This window comes from Siphateles boraxobius, unplaced genomic scaffold (genome assembly GCF_051911475.1).
Source record: "Siphateles boraxobius isolate OS27281-9 unplaced genomic scaffold, OSU_SipBor_1 6, whole genome shotgun sequence".
Lineage (NCBI taxonomy): Eukaryota > Metazoa > Chordata > Actinopteri > Cypriniformes > Leuciscidae > Siphateles > Siphateles boraxobius.
This window is the reverse complement of record NW_027509186.1, coordinates 19,947,555-19,963,111: the sequence shown is the minus strand read 5'-3', so window position 1 is coordinate 19,963,111 and position 15,557 is coordinate 19,947,555. Positions and strand designations below refer to the sequence as shown.

Genomic DNA, 15,557 nt, shown 5'->3' with positions numbered 1-15,557 from the left:
AATCCAGGGCAATCCGAGTCAAGACAGGCAGCAAACAGGCAGTAGTGAGATAACAATCCGAGGTCAGCAAATAGATCAGCAAGATAGGGAAAAACGATCAGTGATTACAGGCCGGGGCAATGCAATACTTCGCACTGAACTTCTGTTTGAGTGTGGCTTATATGGAGAGTCTGAATGAGGTGCAGGTGTGTGTGCAATCAGTCCCAGGAATGAAGCATTATGGGAATTGTAGTTTTGTGAAGTGATCAGTCTGGTGTGGAGTGCCCTCTGGTGACTCTCAGGGGCACCCCATCTGGTGATCGTTACATAGCCAGCCCGCCCCCCCCCCCCCAAAGAGCGGCTTCCAGACGCTCCAAAAACAGTCCAGGAGGGAGGTGGAGCGGAGGCAGATCCGGGGGCGGGATGGAGGGCCAGGTCCGTGGAGCGGAAAAGGACCTGCAGACTGCGGTAGAACGGATGGCCAGGGCGGAGCGGGCTGTGCAGGCGACCACTGCGGAGAAGAACCCTCGGGCGGCCACGGTGGTGAAGAACCCTCGGGGGGCCATGGCGGTGAAGAACCCTCGGGGGGCCACGGCGGTGAAGAACCCTCGGGGGGCCACGGTGGTGATGACCCATCGGGCGGCCATGGCGGAGACAATCCTTCAGGTGGCCAGGGCGGAAACGTCCCTTCGGGTGGCCATGGCGGAGACCTCCCTTCGGGCGGCCATGGAACAGGAGCAGGAATCCACCCAGGATCAGTCATCAGTTGCTCTGCAACAGACCCTGGCACAGGAACAGACACTGGCTCCGGTACAGGAACAGACACCGGCTCAGGAACAGGAACAGACTCTGTGACGAAGGCAATCTTGTCCGTAGACACCGGCTCGGAGGCGGCCATCTTGTCCGTAGACACCGGCTCGGAGGCGCCCATCTTGTCCGTAGACACCGGCTCGGAGGCGGCCCTCTTGTCCGTAGACACCGGCTCGGAGGCGGCCCTCTTGTCCGTAGACACCGGCTCGGCAGAAGTGACTTGAAGCGTCGAAGGCTCAGTGCTGGACGGGGCCAGCGTCGAAGGCTCAGTGCTGGACGGGGCCAGCGTCGAAGGCTCAGTGCTGGACGGGGCCAGCGGCGAAGGCTCAGTGCTGGACGGGGCCAGCGGCGAAGGCTCAGTGCTGGACGGGGCCAGCGGCGAAGGCTCAGTGCTGGACGGGACCAGCGGCGAAGGCTCAGTGCTGGACGGGACCAGCGGCGAAGGCTCAGTGCTGGACGGGACCAGCGGCGAAGGCTCAGTGCTGGACGGGACCAGCGGCGAAGGCTCAGTGCTGGACGGGACCAGCGGCGAAGGCTCAGTGCTGGACGGGACCAGCGGCGAAGGCTCAGTGCTGGACGGGACCAGCGGCGAAGGCTCAGTGCTGGACGGGACCAGCGGCGAAGGCTCAGTGCTGGACGGGACCAGCGGCGAAGGCTCAGTGCTGGACGGGACCAGCGGCGAAGGCTCAGTGCTGGACGGGACCAGCGGCGAAGGCTCAGTGCTGGACGGGACCAGCGGCGAAGGCTCAGTGCTGGACGGGACCAGCGGCGAAGGCTCAGTGCTGGACGGGACCAGCGGCGAAGGCTCAGTGCTGGACGGGACCAGCGGCGAAGGCTCAGTGCTGGACGGGACCAGCGGCGAAGGCTCAGTGCTGGACGGGACCAGCGGCGAAGGCTCAGTGCTGGACGGGACCAGCGGCGAAGGCTCAGTGCTGGACGGGACCAGCGGCGAAGGCTCAGTGCTGGACGGGACCAGCGGCGAAGGCTCAGTGCTGGACGGGACCAGCGGCGAAGGCTCAGTGCTGGACGGGACCAGCGGCGAAGGCTCAGTGCTGGACGGGACCAGCGGCGAAGGCTCAGTGCTGGACGGGACCAGCGGCGAAGGCTCAGTGCTGGACGGGACCAGCGGCGAAGGCTCAGTGCTGGACGGGACCAGCGGCGAAGGCTCAGTGCTGGACGGGACCAGCGGCGAAGGCTCAGTGCTGGACGGGACCAGCGGCGAAGGCTCAGTGCTGGACGGGACCAGCGGCGAAGGCTCAGTGCTGGACGGGACCAGCGGCGAAGGCTCAGTGCTGGACGGGACCAGCGGCGAAGGCTCAGTGCTGGACGGGACCAGCGGCGAAGGCTCAGTGCTGGACGGGACCAGCGGCGAAGGCTCAGTGCTGGACGGGACCAGCGGCGAAGGCTCAGTGCTGGACGGGACCAGCGGCGAAGGCTCAGTGCTGGACGGGACCAGCGGCGAAGGCTCAGTGCTGGACGGGACCAGCGGCGAAGGCTCAGTGCTGGACGGCGTCAGCGGCGAGGGCTCTGTGCTGGACGGCGTCAGCGGCGAGGGCTCTGTGCTGGACGGCGTCAGCGGCGAGGGCTCTGTGCTGGACGGCGTCAGCGGCGAGGGCTCTGTGCTGGACGGCGTCAGCGGCGAGGGCTCTGTGCTGGACGGCGTCAGCGGCGAGGGCTCTGTGCTGGACGGCGTCAGCGGCGAGGGCTCTGTGCTGGACGGCGTCAGCGGCGAGGGCTCTGTGCTGGACGGCGTCAGCGGCGAGGGCTCTGTGCTGGACGGCGTCAGCGGCGAGGGCTCTGTGCTGGACGGCGTCAGCGGCGAGGGCTCTGTGCTGGACGGCGTCAGCGGCGAGGGCTCTGTGCTGGACGGCGTCAGCGGCGAGGGCTCTGTGCTGGACGGCGTCAGCGGCGAGGGCTCTGTGCTGGACGGCGTCAGCGGCGAGGGCTCTGTGCTGGACGGCGTCAGCGGCGAGGGCTCTGTGCTGGACGGCGTCAGCGGCGAGGGCTCTGTGCTGGACGGCGTCAGCGGCGAGGGCTCTGTGCTGGACGGCGTCAGCGGCGAGGGCTCTGTGCTGGACGTGGCTGACGTGAAGCTCTGGCTGGACGTGGCTGACGTGAAGCTCTGGCTGGACGTGGCTGACGTGAAGCTCTGGCTGGACGTGGCTGACGTGAAGCTCTGGCTGGACGTGGCTGACGTGAAGCTCTGGCTGGACGTGGCTGACGTGAAGCTCTGGCTGGACGTGGCTGACGTGAAGCTCTGGCTGGACGTGGCTGACGTGAAGCTCTGGCTGGACGTGGCTGACGTGAAGCTCTGTGCTGGACGTGGCTGACGTGAAGCTCTGTGCTGGACGTGGCTGACGTGAAGCTCTGTGCTGGACGTGGCTGACGTGAAGCTCTGTGCTGGACGTGGCTGACGTGAAGCTCTGTGCTGGACGTGGCTGACGTGAAGCTCTGTGCTGGACGTGGCTGACGTGAAGCTCTGTGCTGGACGTGGCTGACGTGAAGCTCTGTGCTGGACGTGGCTGACGTGAAGCTCTGTGCTGGACGTGGCTGACGTGAAGCTCTGTGCTGGACGTGGCTGACGTGAAGCTCTGTGCTGGACGTGGCTGACGTGAAGCTCTGTGCTGGACGTGGCTGACGTGAAGCTCTGTGCTGGACGTGGCTGACGTGAAGCTCTGTGCTGGACGTGGCTGACGTGAAGCTCTGTGCTGGACGTGGCTGACGTGAAGCTCTGTGCTGGACGTGGCTGACGTGAAGCTCTGTGCTGGACGTGGCTGACGTGAAGCTCTGTGCTGGACGTGGCTGACGTGAAGCTCTGTGCTGGACGTGGCTGACGTGAAGCTCTGTGCTGGACGTGGCTGACGTGAAGCTCTGTGCTGGACGTGGCTGACGTGAAGCTCTGTGCTGGACGTGGCTGACGTGAAGCTCTGTGCTGGACGTGGCTGACGTGAAGCTCTGTGCTGGACGTGGCTGACGTGAAGCTCTGGCTGGACGTGGCTGACGTGAAGCTCTGGCTGGACGTGGCTGACGTGAAGCTCTGGCTGGACGTGGCTGACGTGAAGCTCTGGCTCGGCAGACGTGGCTTGAACAGTCTCTGGATCCGCCCCCTCAGCAGTAGAGGGCTCGGGGAATTCTGCTAAGACGTAACGAGAGTCCGGGGAGTCAGTTGAGGTGTAGCAGAACTCTGGTTCAACGGGTGTTAGAAGTTCATGGGAACCCTCATCCACAGGGCCCACAGAAAAGGATGAGCCGCTTATCCTCAGGGCGAATTCAATATATTGACAAAGTCCAATGAGGGGTGTTGTCAGGCATGAGATAATTTAACATGTCCTCAAGCCCATGTCGGAAACTATCCTTTAAGACTGCATCGTCCAAGTCTACCCCAAGGCAGAGCTCACTAAATTCTTCAACATATTCCTCTATAGATCGGTTACCTTGGCTGAGGCGGAAGAGACTGATTAGTGGGTCCATGGTGGGTCTTGGTTTCTTCTCGGCTGCTGGATCTGAAGTGGCGAAGTATTCTGTAACGAGTCTGGAGACTGAGTAGAATCCATTTGCAGCTTTATTGAAGAAACGTCAAACAGGCAGGGGTCAGGGAACAGCAAAACAGGGAATACAGAGAGCAGGCACAGAGAGTAGTCAGGTAACAGGCAGAAGATCAGGGCAGGCAGCAGTAAACAATAATCCAGGGCAATCCGAGTCAAGACAGGCAGCAAACAGGCAGTAGTGAGATAACAATCCGAGGTCAGCAAATAGATCAGCAAGATAGGGAAAAACGCTCAGTGATTACAGGCCGGGGCAATGCAATACTTCGCACTGAACTTCTGTTTGAGTGTGGCTTATATGGAGAGTCTGAATGAGGTGCAGGTGTGTGTGCAATCAGTCCCAGGAATGAAGCATTATGGGAATTGTAGTTTTGTGAAGTGATCAGTCTGGTGTGGAGTGCCCTCTGGTGACTCTCAGGGGCACTCCAGCTGGTGATCGTTACAAATATCCTCAAATTGCTAAGCATAAAACAGATTCCAGTAGGTCTTGTTAACTAACATGAACTAACAATGAGCAATACATTATATATTATTTATTAATCATTGTTAATGTTCGTTAATAAAAATCCAGCTATTAATTGTTCATGTTAGTTCACAGTGCATTAACTAATGTTAACAAATACAACATTTTATTGTATTAATGAACATTAACTAAAATTAATAAATGTTTAAACACACCCATTTGAATTACACAACAAAATTAAATTAACTAATAAAAATCTGACGCATATTTGTGAGTAATACATAGCTGAAACAGGGAAGAAAGAGGTAAAAATGCATGGCATAGTTTATTATTAACTATTTGCATCTATTTGACTTTATTTAAATAACCATATTTTTAAAATGCATTTATTAAAATTACTTAGCAAAATTCTGTTCACTGTGACAAATAAATGTACTCAGTAAAAAGGTATGAACATGATAAAAATATGGCAAGCTGTGGAACAAACAATATTCAATTAGTTAAAATATATTAGATAATGCATGCTGAATATACAAGTGAAAGAGTAATATAGTGCATGTACATTGTAGAACATTGTAATTTTTTCTTTATTTCCTGGTGATGTTTGGCTCATTTGGTAATGGGGATTGGAGGATTTCATGGAACATTCAGGTGATTTTTTTTCAATGGACCTGAATAGTCTGACTGAAAATTAGTATTGTGACAGTTGGAATTACATACTTTTTTGAGAATGGAGAAGCATAGAATCATGTCAATAAATTACTAATGCACTCATTAAAACTAATAATTTAAATTGAGTTGTTAAATTTGTAATTCAATTTTAAACTGTTTTGGCCTAGTCTCAACTCAAAAGTTTTCCAAGAAATTTGTATTTCAGATATATGCTACTTTTTAGCTCTTGTCAACAATTGTGGTCACTCAATAAAGCATGCCATTTAAGGGATTATGAGGGTTTGTTTCAAACTACAGCAAGACTCAAGCATGTTAGTGTTGTCAAAGAAATCAAACTGTTTCCATGAAAAAAAGAAAACCATGCGCAATGAGTCGGGAGAAACTCCAAACAACACGTCATCCTGTGGGGAGGGGTCTTTGGTTTGGGAGAGTGATGATAAACAGTGTCTGTGTCGTAGTCAGATGGATGCACAGAGAGACAGATATTTTTATTTATGTCATACCTATGGCAAATGCACATGACTATAATTATTATTTTTTTGTCTGTGCATTAATACAATTGGTGATTCAGTGAAACTTATCCAGTTTGGTTGTCAAAGTCAATCAAATTATAATAATTAAATAATGCAAATTCAATAATTATGCTATTCAAATCTAAATAGTTTCCACAGAGGTATGTACTGTGTGTGAACTATAGCTTATCAATATAATCTGTACTTTATAAAGTCAGTAATTGTTAAACATGTTTGTATGTTGCTTTATTTTGCCTTGACAGTCAAATGCTTTTGTAAAAGTCAATGCTTTTTTACATTATTGCTGTATGAGGTAATTGTGAAGCCATATAGAGTCATGATCTACACCAATGTCACTGTCTTTACTGAATTCAACCTGCTGGGATTTCCAGGACTCCATCCACAGTATTATGGAGCTGTGGGAACCCTTTTGTTCTTTGTCTACTTGACACTGGCAGGAGGAAATATTTTTATTATTTCTTTTATTTCTTATGAGAGAAGCCTTCAGAAACCCACCTATTTAATCTTCTGTAATCTTGCTGTATGTGATCTTGCTTTTGGAACTGTCACACTGCCTAAAGCCATTGCAAAATACTTCTTTAATAGCAGTGAGATATCATTTTATAGTTGCTTAGTGCAGATGTTTTTTGTTCACTACTTAGGGAGTATTAACTCTTTCCTAATGTTATTAATGGCCATTGATCGGTTTGTTGCAGTGTGTAACCCACTGAGATACGGTGTCCTTATTACAAACAAAACTATTTTTATGGCATGTGCCGTGATTTGGGCAATCTGTATATCGTGGATGTCAGTTATTGTTTTTAATGCCTTCGATGAACCCTACTGCTCTTCTAATGTAATAACCCAAAATTACTGTGACCAAAATTCAATTATTAATCTGTCTTGTGGAGATGTAAGGCAGAAAAAGTTTATTTCGTTTTCATGTGCTATGTTTGTTCTTTTGGCCCCCTTAATATTCATTATATTTTCTTTTATTGCCATCATCACATCTGTTTTCAAAATCTCAGACTCCCGGGCCCGATATAAAACATTCTCAACTTGCACTCCTCAGCTTCTTATCATTTGTCTGTACTATGTGCCCAGATGTGTTGTTTATGTGCATGATGTGATAAATGTGAGAATCTCACCTGGCATCCGGGTTATGTTAGTAATGTGGTACAGTCTGCTCCCACCTGTTGTCAATCCCATGATATACTGCTTCAGAACCAAGGATATCAAAGATGCATTAAAGAAAAAATTACAGATATGAAAGTGAGCATATGAATACAACCTATGAAAAATTTGAGAAAAAAAGATTGAATTTGCTTTATTACAGTAATACTGTTATTTTGGCGGTGCCCTTTCAATCCGAATCAATTTGTGAAAATATTTTATTTAATAAAATATGCTGAATGTAATTTTTATTTCCCTGATGTATAAACTAATTTATTCAATAAGTATATTTTATTGCACTCTAAATGAGCATCAAAACACATCAAACTATTTAATTTTTTGCATAAAAGGTTCAGCAAATGTGCATTTAATAGACTGTACTGTTTTTTTTTTTTTTTACTGTTTAAACCATTTAGCATTTAATTGTGTGGTTTGGTTAAAATATATACATATATATATATATATATATATGTGTGTGTGTGTGTGTGTGTGTGTGTGTGTGTGTGTGTGTGTGTGTGTGTGTGTGTGTGTGTGTGTGTGTGTGTGAATTTAAATATATATATTTAATTTTGTGGTTTGGTTAATATATATATATATATATATATATATATATATATATATATATATATATATATATATATATATATATATATATATTCCAAATTTACATTTTTAAAAATATTACTTGAAATGACAGAAATGTTATCTTAAATTTTAATAGTCCACATGGCTCAAGCCATTATCTGGTATTATACAGTACACTTTAGTAAAAGAGAAAGTAATTTTACTCATAGATGAGGGTGAATATATGGTAATTGAAATTAAATACAACAGCCAATATTAAAAATATTAATATACAGTAGAATTTCTTCTTCTGCCTTGTGATATGCATACACATATTGTGGGCCTACTGATTCGGTATACATTATTCTGTTATGTGACATGCATATATCCATTTAACAGAGACGCATCAAATGTACTCTAATAGGTTCAGTGGGTTTAATGAAAACACTAGGATGACAAGATGATTTTCTTAAACATAAGATAACTTATTTACTATTATTGCTTCATATTAATTCTGATTCAAACAATTCAGAAAGTGCTAACATTTGTAGACGAGTGAAACAGTTCCCCTGTGTCTTTGTTCATGAACTCTTATTTTGACATTGCCTGCATTCAGTTCCTGTGTGTTTAGTTCCTGTTTTCGTGGTTCATTAGTGTCTTACCTGTTACTCATCATCCTTTGGATTTGTACCCTCAGTTATCTTATTTTCTTTGTGTTTTGTTAACTTTTCATGCTGGTGTTTCTCGCTAAGCTCCTTGTATTTATTAAACTGTTGCAAAGTGCCCGTGCAAAATCAGTTTTTGTGTGTGTTTTGTTGGTTTGGTTGTTTGAGTGCTCATGTTGGAGATTTTCCTTTGCCTCATGTAAAAGACTGTATTGCTGCATCTCAGACAGACACCAGATTAAATCAGGTTAAATTAGGTCAAAAGGGTCTGTAAGGATGGAAAAGTATCTAACAAGATCACAGAGAAGATGTGTATAGGTAGCTGATAAGATGCTACTAAAAATGTTAATTAAAATTGATGGATGGCACTAGAGCACTGCAGGTGCAGGGAATCATGTGACCTGAGCTAGATAGCTGATTGGCTACCTAGTGATAAGAAAAGGTATAAGACCTGAAGTTCGACCATTACAAATCAGATGAACAGCTGCATCTCACTTTGTTGCTTGTCAATAAAGTTACTTCTTCTGGAACATCGACTCTTTGAAAGATTTCTTTGAGACCCGATTTGAAGACTTTGAATTTGCTACAACACTCATTGTTACAATTGAACAGCAAAAGTTCAGTGACATTTTTATTTGTGCATGGTAGAAAGCAAATACTGATACTGACATAATGACATACAATAAATATGGAAATTTTAACTACAGGTTCAAACTACGATTCAGGAGGCAGGCTACACAGTAAACTCTGAGAAAACGCTACGCTTGAGCAAACAGTTTGTGAATAGGCTACTACAATGGCCGTGAAAGAGACTGTGAAAGCATTGAATAGGATATGTTTAGTTGGTGAATAGCATAAGATACTACTCTGTACCCCCCTTTTTTGATAATTGACATTAAAATGCACTATACAAACTTAAATGGTTGTAATTAAAGAATGCTTTGGAATATAGACCTAAGTTGAGTCTTGTTTTAAAGAAAACAATCAGCAGATTATTACTGAAGTGAAAGCACTTCAAAAAATTTAAATATGAAAAAGTTATGGAAGTTATAATTTACAGTAAATCAAATACTTTATTAATATATATATATATATATATATATATATATATTACAAAATATTTTTTCATATAAAATTACTATAAAATGAAAGCTATATATCTAACCAAGTTGTGTTCCAAATTTAAAGTTGATATCACAAAAATTGAAGTTCCCATGAGATTTTGTTTAGGCGTTATACCAAAAATAGCCACCGGGTGCCATTGAATTCCATTGAATTTAATTGTTTGCATTCTGCCATAACAAATTAATACATTTCTATCCAAATATCACTTCTGTCACTAAATATGGAACCTTGAGACTCAGAACTTTCGGACAATATGTGTTTTGTCAAGATTAGAAAAGATTTTGATAATAAATTATGAAAGATGATGCCCAAAAGGGGAGGGGCCTAATAAAAAATACCGTTTCTATGGTAACGCAACATCCAATTTCAAAACGGTTTTCACAGGATGAATTCTGAGTTCGTAAGCTTTCAAATGATACCTAATTAATGATAACTACTAAAATATGTGATATATATATATATATATATATATATATAATATATTATACTTTTTAGAGGACTTCTTTACTTTTTAAAATAAAATTTTATCTTTTTTTATTGACAAATACTAGATTATGTTTTATTATGAACTTTTAGCATTAAAAAAGAAAGTTTCAATTATTAAAAGTAAGTGCGTCGACTTTTTGTGACAAAGGTCAGAAACTCAGATAACAGATAATAAATTATGAAAGATGATGCCCAAAAGGGGAGGGGCCTAATAAAAAATACCGTTTCTATGGTAACGCAACATCCAATTTCAAAACAGTTTTCACAGGATGAATTCTGAGTTCGTAAGCTTTCAAATGATACCTAATTAATGATAACTACTAAAATATGTGATATATATATATATATATATATATATATATATATATATATATATATATATATATATATATAATATATTATACTTTTTAGAGGACTTCTTTACTTTTTAAAATAAAATTTTATCTTTTTTTATTGACAAATACTAGATTATGTTTTATTATGAACTTTTAGCATTAAAAAACAAAGTTTCAATTATTAAAAGTGTGTGCGTCGACTTTTTGTGACAAAGGTCAGAAACTCTTGTAATGACGTCGATTTTTTGAGGCGCACTCTTGTCATAAATTCATATATTACTGTTCATACATAATTTGTAAGAAAAAAAACAGCGCTAAAATATCTATTTAGGAGTCTTAGACCTTTCCAACGATATACAGGTCCTTCTCTAAAAATTAGCATATTGTGATAAAGTTCATTATTTTCTATAATGTAATGATAAAAATTAAACTTTCATATATTTTAGATTCATTGCACACCAACTGAAATATTTCAGGTCTTTTATTGTTTTAATACTGATGATTTTGGCATACAGCTCATGAAAACGTACTTGGTTACTAACGTAACCTCGGTTCTCTCTAGAGAGGGAACGAGTACTGCGTAATATCTTACGCTATGGGGAAAACCTCTTTTCCACGAGATATTGAAGCCAAAAATTATCCTTTAATTTTGATTAATGTAAAACGCTGTGCGGCAGCGTGCAGACATAGGCAAGACGGCTCGCGCGCCTATTGGCTGCCCTGCGGCAACAGCAGCAAGCCTATCGAGAGAGGCCCTGCGTGACGTGACATCCAATGGGGGTGCTTCGCGCCCATTTCGTCGCGTCCCGCCAGAATAGGCGTGGCCTTGGCCTATAAATACACTCGACAGGCTGATACAAACTGGTTTTCAACGCTGAAGCGAACCAGCGCTGTTGTATGCACGGCAAGATACGCAGTACTCGTTCCCTCTCTAGAGAGAACCGAGGTTACGTTAGTAACCGAGTACGTTCTCTTACGAGAGTATCTCTCGTACTGCGTAATATCTTACGCTATGGGGAACACAATGTAAGACGCCGTGCGTACTGGGATCCGACACCAAAGTCCCAAGGGCAGTAGCCCGGGGCTCATATAGTGCATAATCACCGTAGACTCACAGAGGGTCGGAGAAGAGAGGCTACCAGCATCATTCCCCACGAAATAGCATCCCATAGGAGCTAGTTATGTCAACAGTATATCCCGCAGACAGGGTGAACGCGTTCAGCCTGAACTGGGCAAAAATACGGGCTATTCAACACCCATGGAGCTGTTCCATCGATCAGTGAGCGATACTCAATCAAAACTCAGCATTCTGCGCCGGCGCAGCGGGACAGATAGTACTGAATTCTAGACTGACAGCAGCTTGGCCTGTAAGGCGGGAACTTCTAGGTTATAGAACCTTATAAATGTAGACGGCGAGGCCCAGCCCGCCGCCATACAGATATCATGCAAGGAAATCCCACTAGACCACGCCCATGAAGAGGCCACGCCTCTCGTGGAGTGCGCTCTGACACCCAAAGGACACTGCAGGCCCTTAGAAGTGTAAGCCAGCGCTATGGCATCGACTATCCATCTGGATAGGCTCTGTTTTGATGCGGCCAGTCCCTTGGAGCGTCCGCCAAACAAAACAAAGAGCTGCTCGGTCTGCCTGAAGACAGACGAGCGGGACACATAAGCCCTCAGCGGCCTGACGGGGCAAAGGAGATTAGCATCCGCTTCCTCATTGTTCACCGGGAGGGCGCACAGGGAAATAACCTGGGCCCTGAACGGTGTGTTGAGGGATTTTGGCACGTACCCGTGCCTTGGTTTGAGTATGACTTTTGAGTCATTAGGCCCAAACTCAATACAGGACGCGCTTACTGAAAGCGCTTGCAAGTCCCCCACGCGCTTCATTGAAGCAAGAGCCACAAGAAATACCGTTTTGAAAGACAGGTGCTTCATGTCTGACAAATGGATTGGCTCGAATGGGGCACCTTTCAGGGCTTCCAGAACCGTAGAAAGGTCCCACATAGGGACTGAGGGAGGTCTGGAAGGATTCAGCCTCCGAGCTCCCCGAAGGAATCGCACGACGAGGTCGTTCTTCCCCAGTGACTGGCCAGACGTCGGTTTTGCAAACGCCGCTATGGCCGCCACGTATACTTTGAGCGTGGACGGGGTTCTACCCTTATCCAGCAGCTCCTGAAGGAAGGAGAGCACTTCCGTAATTTATGTATTATGTACGCCATAATGATTTATGATTTATGTACGCCACCACTGACATGTTGTCCGACCGGACTAAGACGTGGCGGCCTTTTATCTGGGGACAAAAACGCCTTAGCGCGTTTTCTACTGCCAGCATTTCTAGACAGTTTATGTGTAGGAGCTTCTCCCGTTCTGACCACTGGCCAAAGAACGGTCTGCCGGGGAGCAGCGCTCCCCACCCCGAGGTGGAGGCGTCCGTGGACACCACCATCACACTCGAGGGAGTCCCCAGACTCACGCCTGACTGGTACCAGTCGGCTTTTTTCAAGGTTTCAGAGCCGAGACGCATTTCCTGTCGACCCTGAGGCGAAACAGACCAGCGGCCCAAGCCCCGGGCGGAACTCGTGCTTTCAGCCATAACTGCAGTGGGCGCATGCGAAGCAGGCCCAGCTGAAGTACTGAAGATGCTGAGGCCATGAGGCCCAGCATTTTCTGAAACCGTTTGAGCTGGACTATAGAGCCGCGGCGGAAGGATTTCACGGCGCGCTGAATGTTCAGTCCTCGCTCCGGCGACAGACGTGCTGTCATAGACAGCGAGTCCATCACTGTTCCCAGAAAGGAGATTTTCTGGCTGGGAGACAGCGAACTCTTCGCCCAATTGACTGTGAGACCCAAATTCTCGAGATGCTCGAGTAATGCGGTCTTGTGTTCTATGAGCTCTGATCGTGATCGAGCTAGAATCAACCAGTCGTCCAAGTAGTTCAAAATTCGCATGCCCTGAAGTCTCAGGGGTGCGAGAGCCGCGTCCATGCACTTCGTGAATATACGGGGTGCTGGAGACAGGCCGAACGGTAGGACTGTGTATTGATATGCCTGGCCCTCGAAGGCGAATCTCAAGAATCGCCTGTGACGTGACGCAATCTGTATTTGGAAATAGGCGTCTTTCAGATCTATTGACATGAACCAGTCTCCCTGGCGCACGTGTGCGAGGATTTTGCTTGTTGTCAGCATTTTGAACTTGCGTTTCAGAAGCGCTTTGTTCAATTGTCGCAGATCTAGAATGGGTCTGAGACCCCCGTCTTTTTTCGGTACCAGAAAATATCTGCTGTATACACCCCCTTCGTTCTGAGCCTGAGATAAAGGTTCTATGGCCCCTTTGCTCAGTAGTTTCGCTATTTCGGTTCGAAGTAGATGAGATACTTCATTGTCCACCGTGGTTTCGACACGCGCCGTGCAACGGCGGGGACGTCGAGCGAACTGTAGCGAATAGCCTCTCTTTATAGTGTTCAACACCCATTCTGATACCCCGGGAAGCATTGCCCATGCATTCGCGTGGATAGCTAGAGGCAGAATGATATCCGGGCTCTGGCCGCGGCACAGCGGCGGCTGCAGAGCTTCGGTGTGCTGAGACATGAACACTGTGTTTAAAGTGCGCGAGGCGGGGGGCGCGCCGATCACGGCGGGCAGCCTGTTCGCACTCGCTTTCTCTATGACAAATTGTGGAGAGAGAGCGAGCGGGACAAACCCCGTAGGGTTCAGCGTGTCTGTGAGTGAATGTGGGTGCGGGACAGCGGGCACATTTACTGCACTGAAAACACCGTCGGCTTGCGCTGACTGAATATGTGTTGGTTTCGTTTTTACAGAAACCGTGGGACACGCACTGTGTAGTGTTTGTGGGCACTGTGTCGTGGGCACATTCACTACGTTTGCACAATCGACATGAGTCGATTTTATTTGTGCTAGCCCTGAACTGTGGCGGGCTGTGTCTGTGTGTGGGAATGGGCACTGTGACGTGGGCATTCTTACAACACTCATAACACCATCGGCTATGGCCGGGACACCAGAAAATACACTCTTTATTGGATTTATCTGGGTCGCCGTAAAAATGGCGTTAATGTGCAGGCAAGCGGGCTGTGGTACCGGCTTGTTTACTGCGAAATACACTGGAACAGTCACATTGTTTGGAACTGAACGAGCGAGAGGTTTCGGTGGAGTCTGGCCACGGCGAGACTTAAACACCGTGGGTCTTAGCTGACTGTATGTGTGTTGGTTTCGTTTTACAGAAAACGTGGCACATGCAGTGTGTAGTGTTTGTGGGCACTGGGTTGTGGGCACATTCACTACATTTAATGCACAATTGACATGAGTCGATTTCATATGTGCGAGCCGTGCACTGTGGCGGGCTGTGTTTGTGTGTAGAAATGAACACTGGGCTGTGGGCATTTTTATTACACTCAAAACACCATCGGCTGTGGCCGGAATACCAGACAATACATTGCTTATATGATTTTTCTGGGTCGCCGTGGAAACAGCATTTGTGTGCAGGCAAGCGGGCCATGGTACCGGCTTGTTTACTGCAAAATACACTGGAACAGTCACATTTTCTTGGAACTGAACGAGCGAAAAGTATCAGTGCAAGTCTGGCCGCGGCGAGACTAAATTTTATCTGCTGCGAGAGCTGGGATCGAACACGGGTCTCCCGTGCGATGGCTGTAGGTTTCGCCACTGAACCACAGGGGGAAACGAGAAAAGCTTTAAATAGCTCGAGCACATAATAGAGCGTCATCACAGTTTTGTGTGTGTTGGCGTTTGTTTGCATGCGTGCGTGTTATACAACAGGCTCATTGCTGCAATATTGACATTTTCAGCCGCTCAAACTAAGAGGAACTGAGAAATGTTTGAGAAATGGAGATTGGTCCGGCCTCGGCGGGACTAAAAATACACTCTATCCTCATTTCGCCGATGACGCATGCCCACGGGGGGCGGGGTAGCTTTCTTATAACGTAAAGAAAGCTAGCCGCGGTTTAATGCTGGCCCGTTTCCCTGACGACTCGCGGGCAGAAGGGGGAGATCCACAGAGCTCGCTCAATCCTCACTGTCCGACGCGGGGATATAGCAGCTGGCCTCCTCTACAGATGCAGCTATCTCGTCGTCATTAATGGCGGAAGCGGCGGCGCGCGGCGGCCGTTGTCCGTCAGTGAGCGACTCGATTGAAGCTGGTGAAGCTGGCGGGCGAACCGGCGAGCTTTCACGGCTGGAGAAGGATCGGG

At 46.9% G+C, this 15,557-nt stretch overlaps 1 protein-coding gene and 1 pseudogene across 1 annotated transcript; both read left to right on the top strand.

Moving 5' to 3' along the window:
- LOC143715713 (olfactory receptor 1f45-like) overlaps positions 1–299 on the top strand; it is a 75,455-nt pseudogene extending 75,156 nt beyond the window's left edge.
- A 6,019-nt stretch (positions 300–6,318) lies between these two features.
- Positions 6,319–14,946, top strand: LOC143715712 (olfactory receptor 52K1-like). Its single transcript, XM_077207461.1, has 2 exons — positions 6,319–7,245; positions 14,905–14,946. The coding sequence occupies exons 1-2, from the start codon at positions 6,319–6,321 to the stop codon at positions 14,944–14,946; spliced, it is 969 nt and encodes a 322-aa protein (XP_077063576.1).
- The last annotated feature ends 611 nt before the right edge of the window (positions 14,947–15,557 follow it).

Excerpts from the sequence above, each read along its gene's own strand:
- LOC143715712 (XM_077207461.1), top strand. The coding sequence starts at position 6,319 with ATGATCTACACCAATGTCACTGTCTTTACTGAATTCAACCTGCTGGGA. Across the intron at positions 7,246-14,904 it reads CATTAAAGAAAAAATTACAG|GAGCGAAAAGTATCAGTGCA; the intron begins ATATGAAAGTGA and ends TTGGAACTGAAC.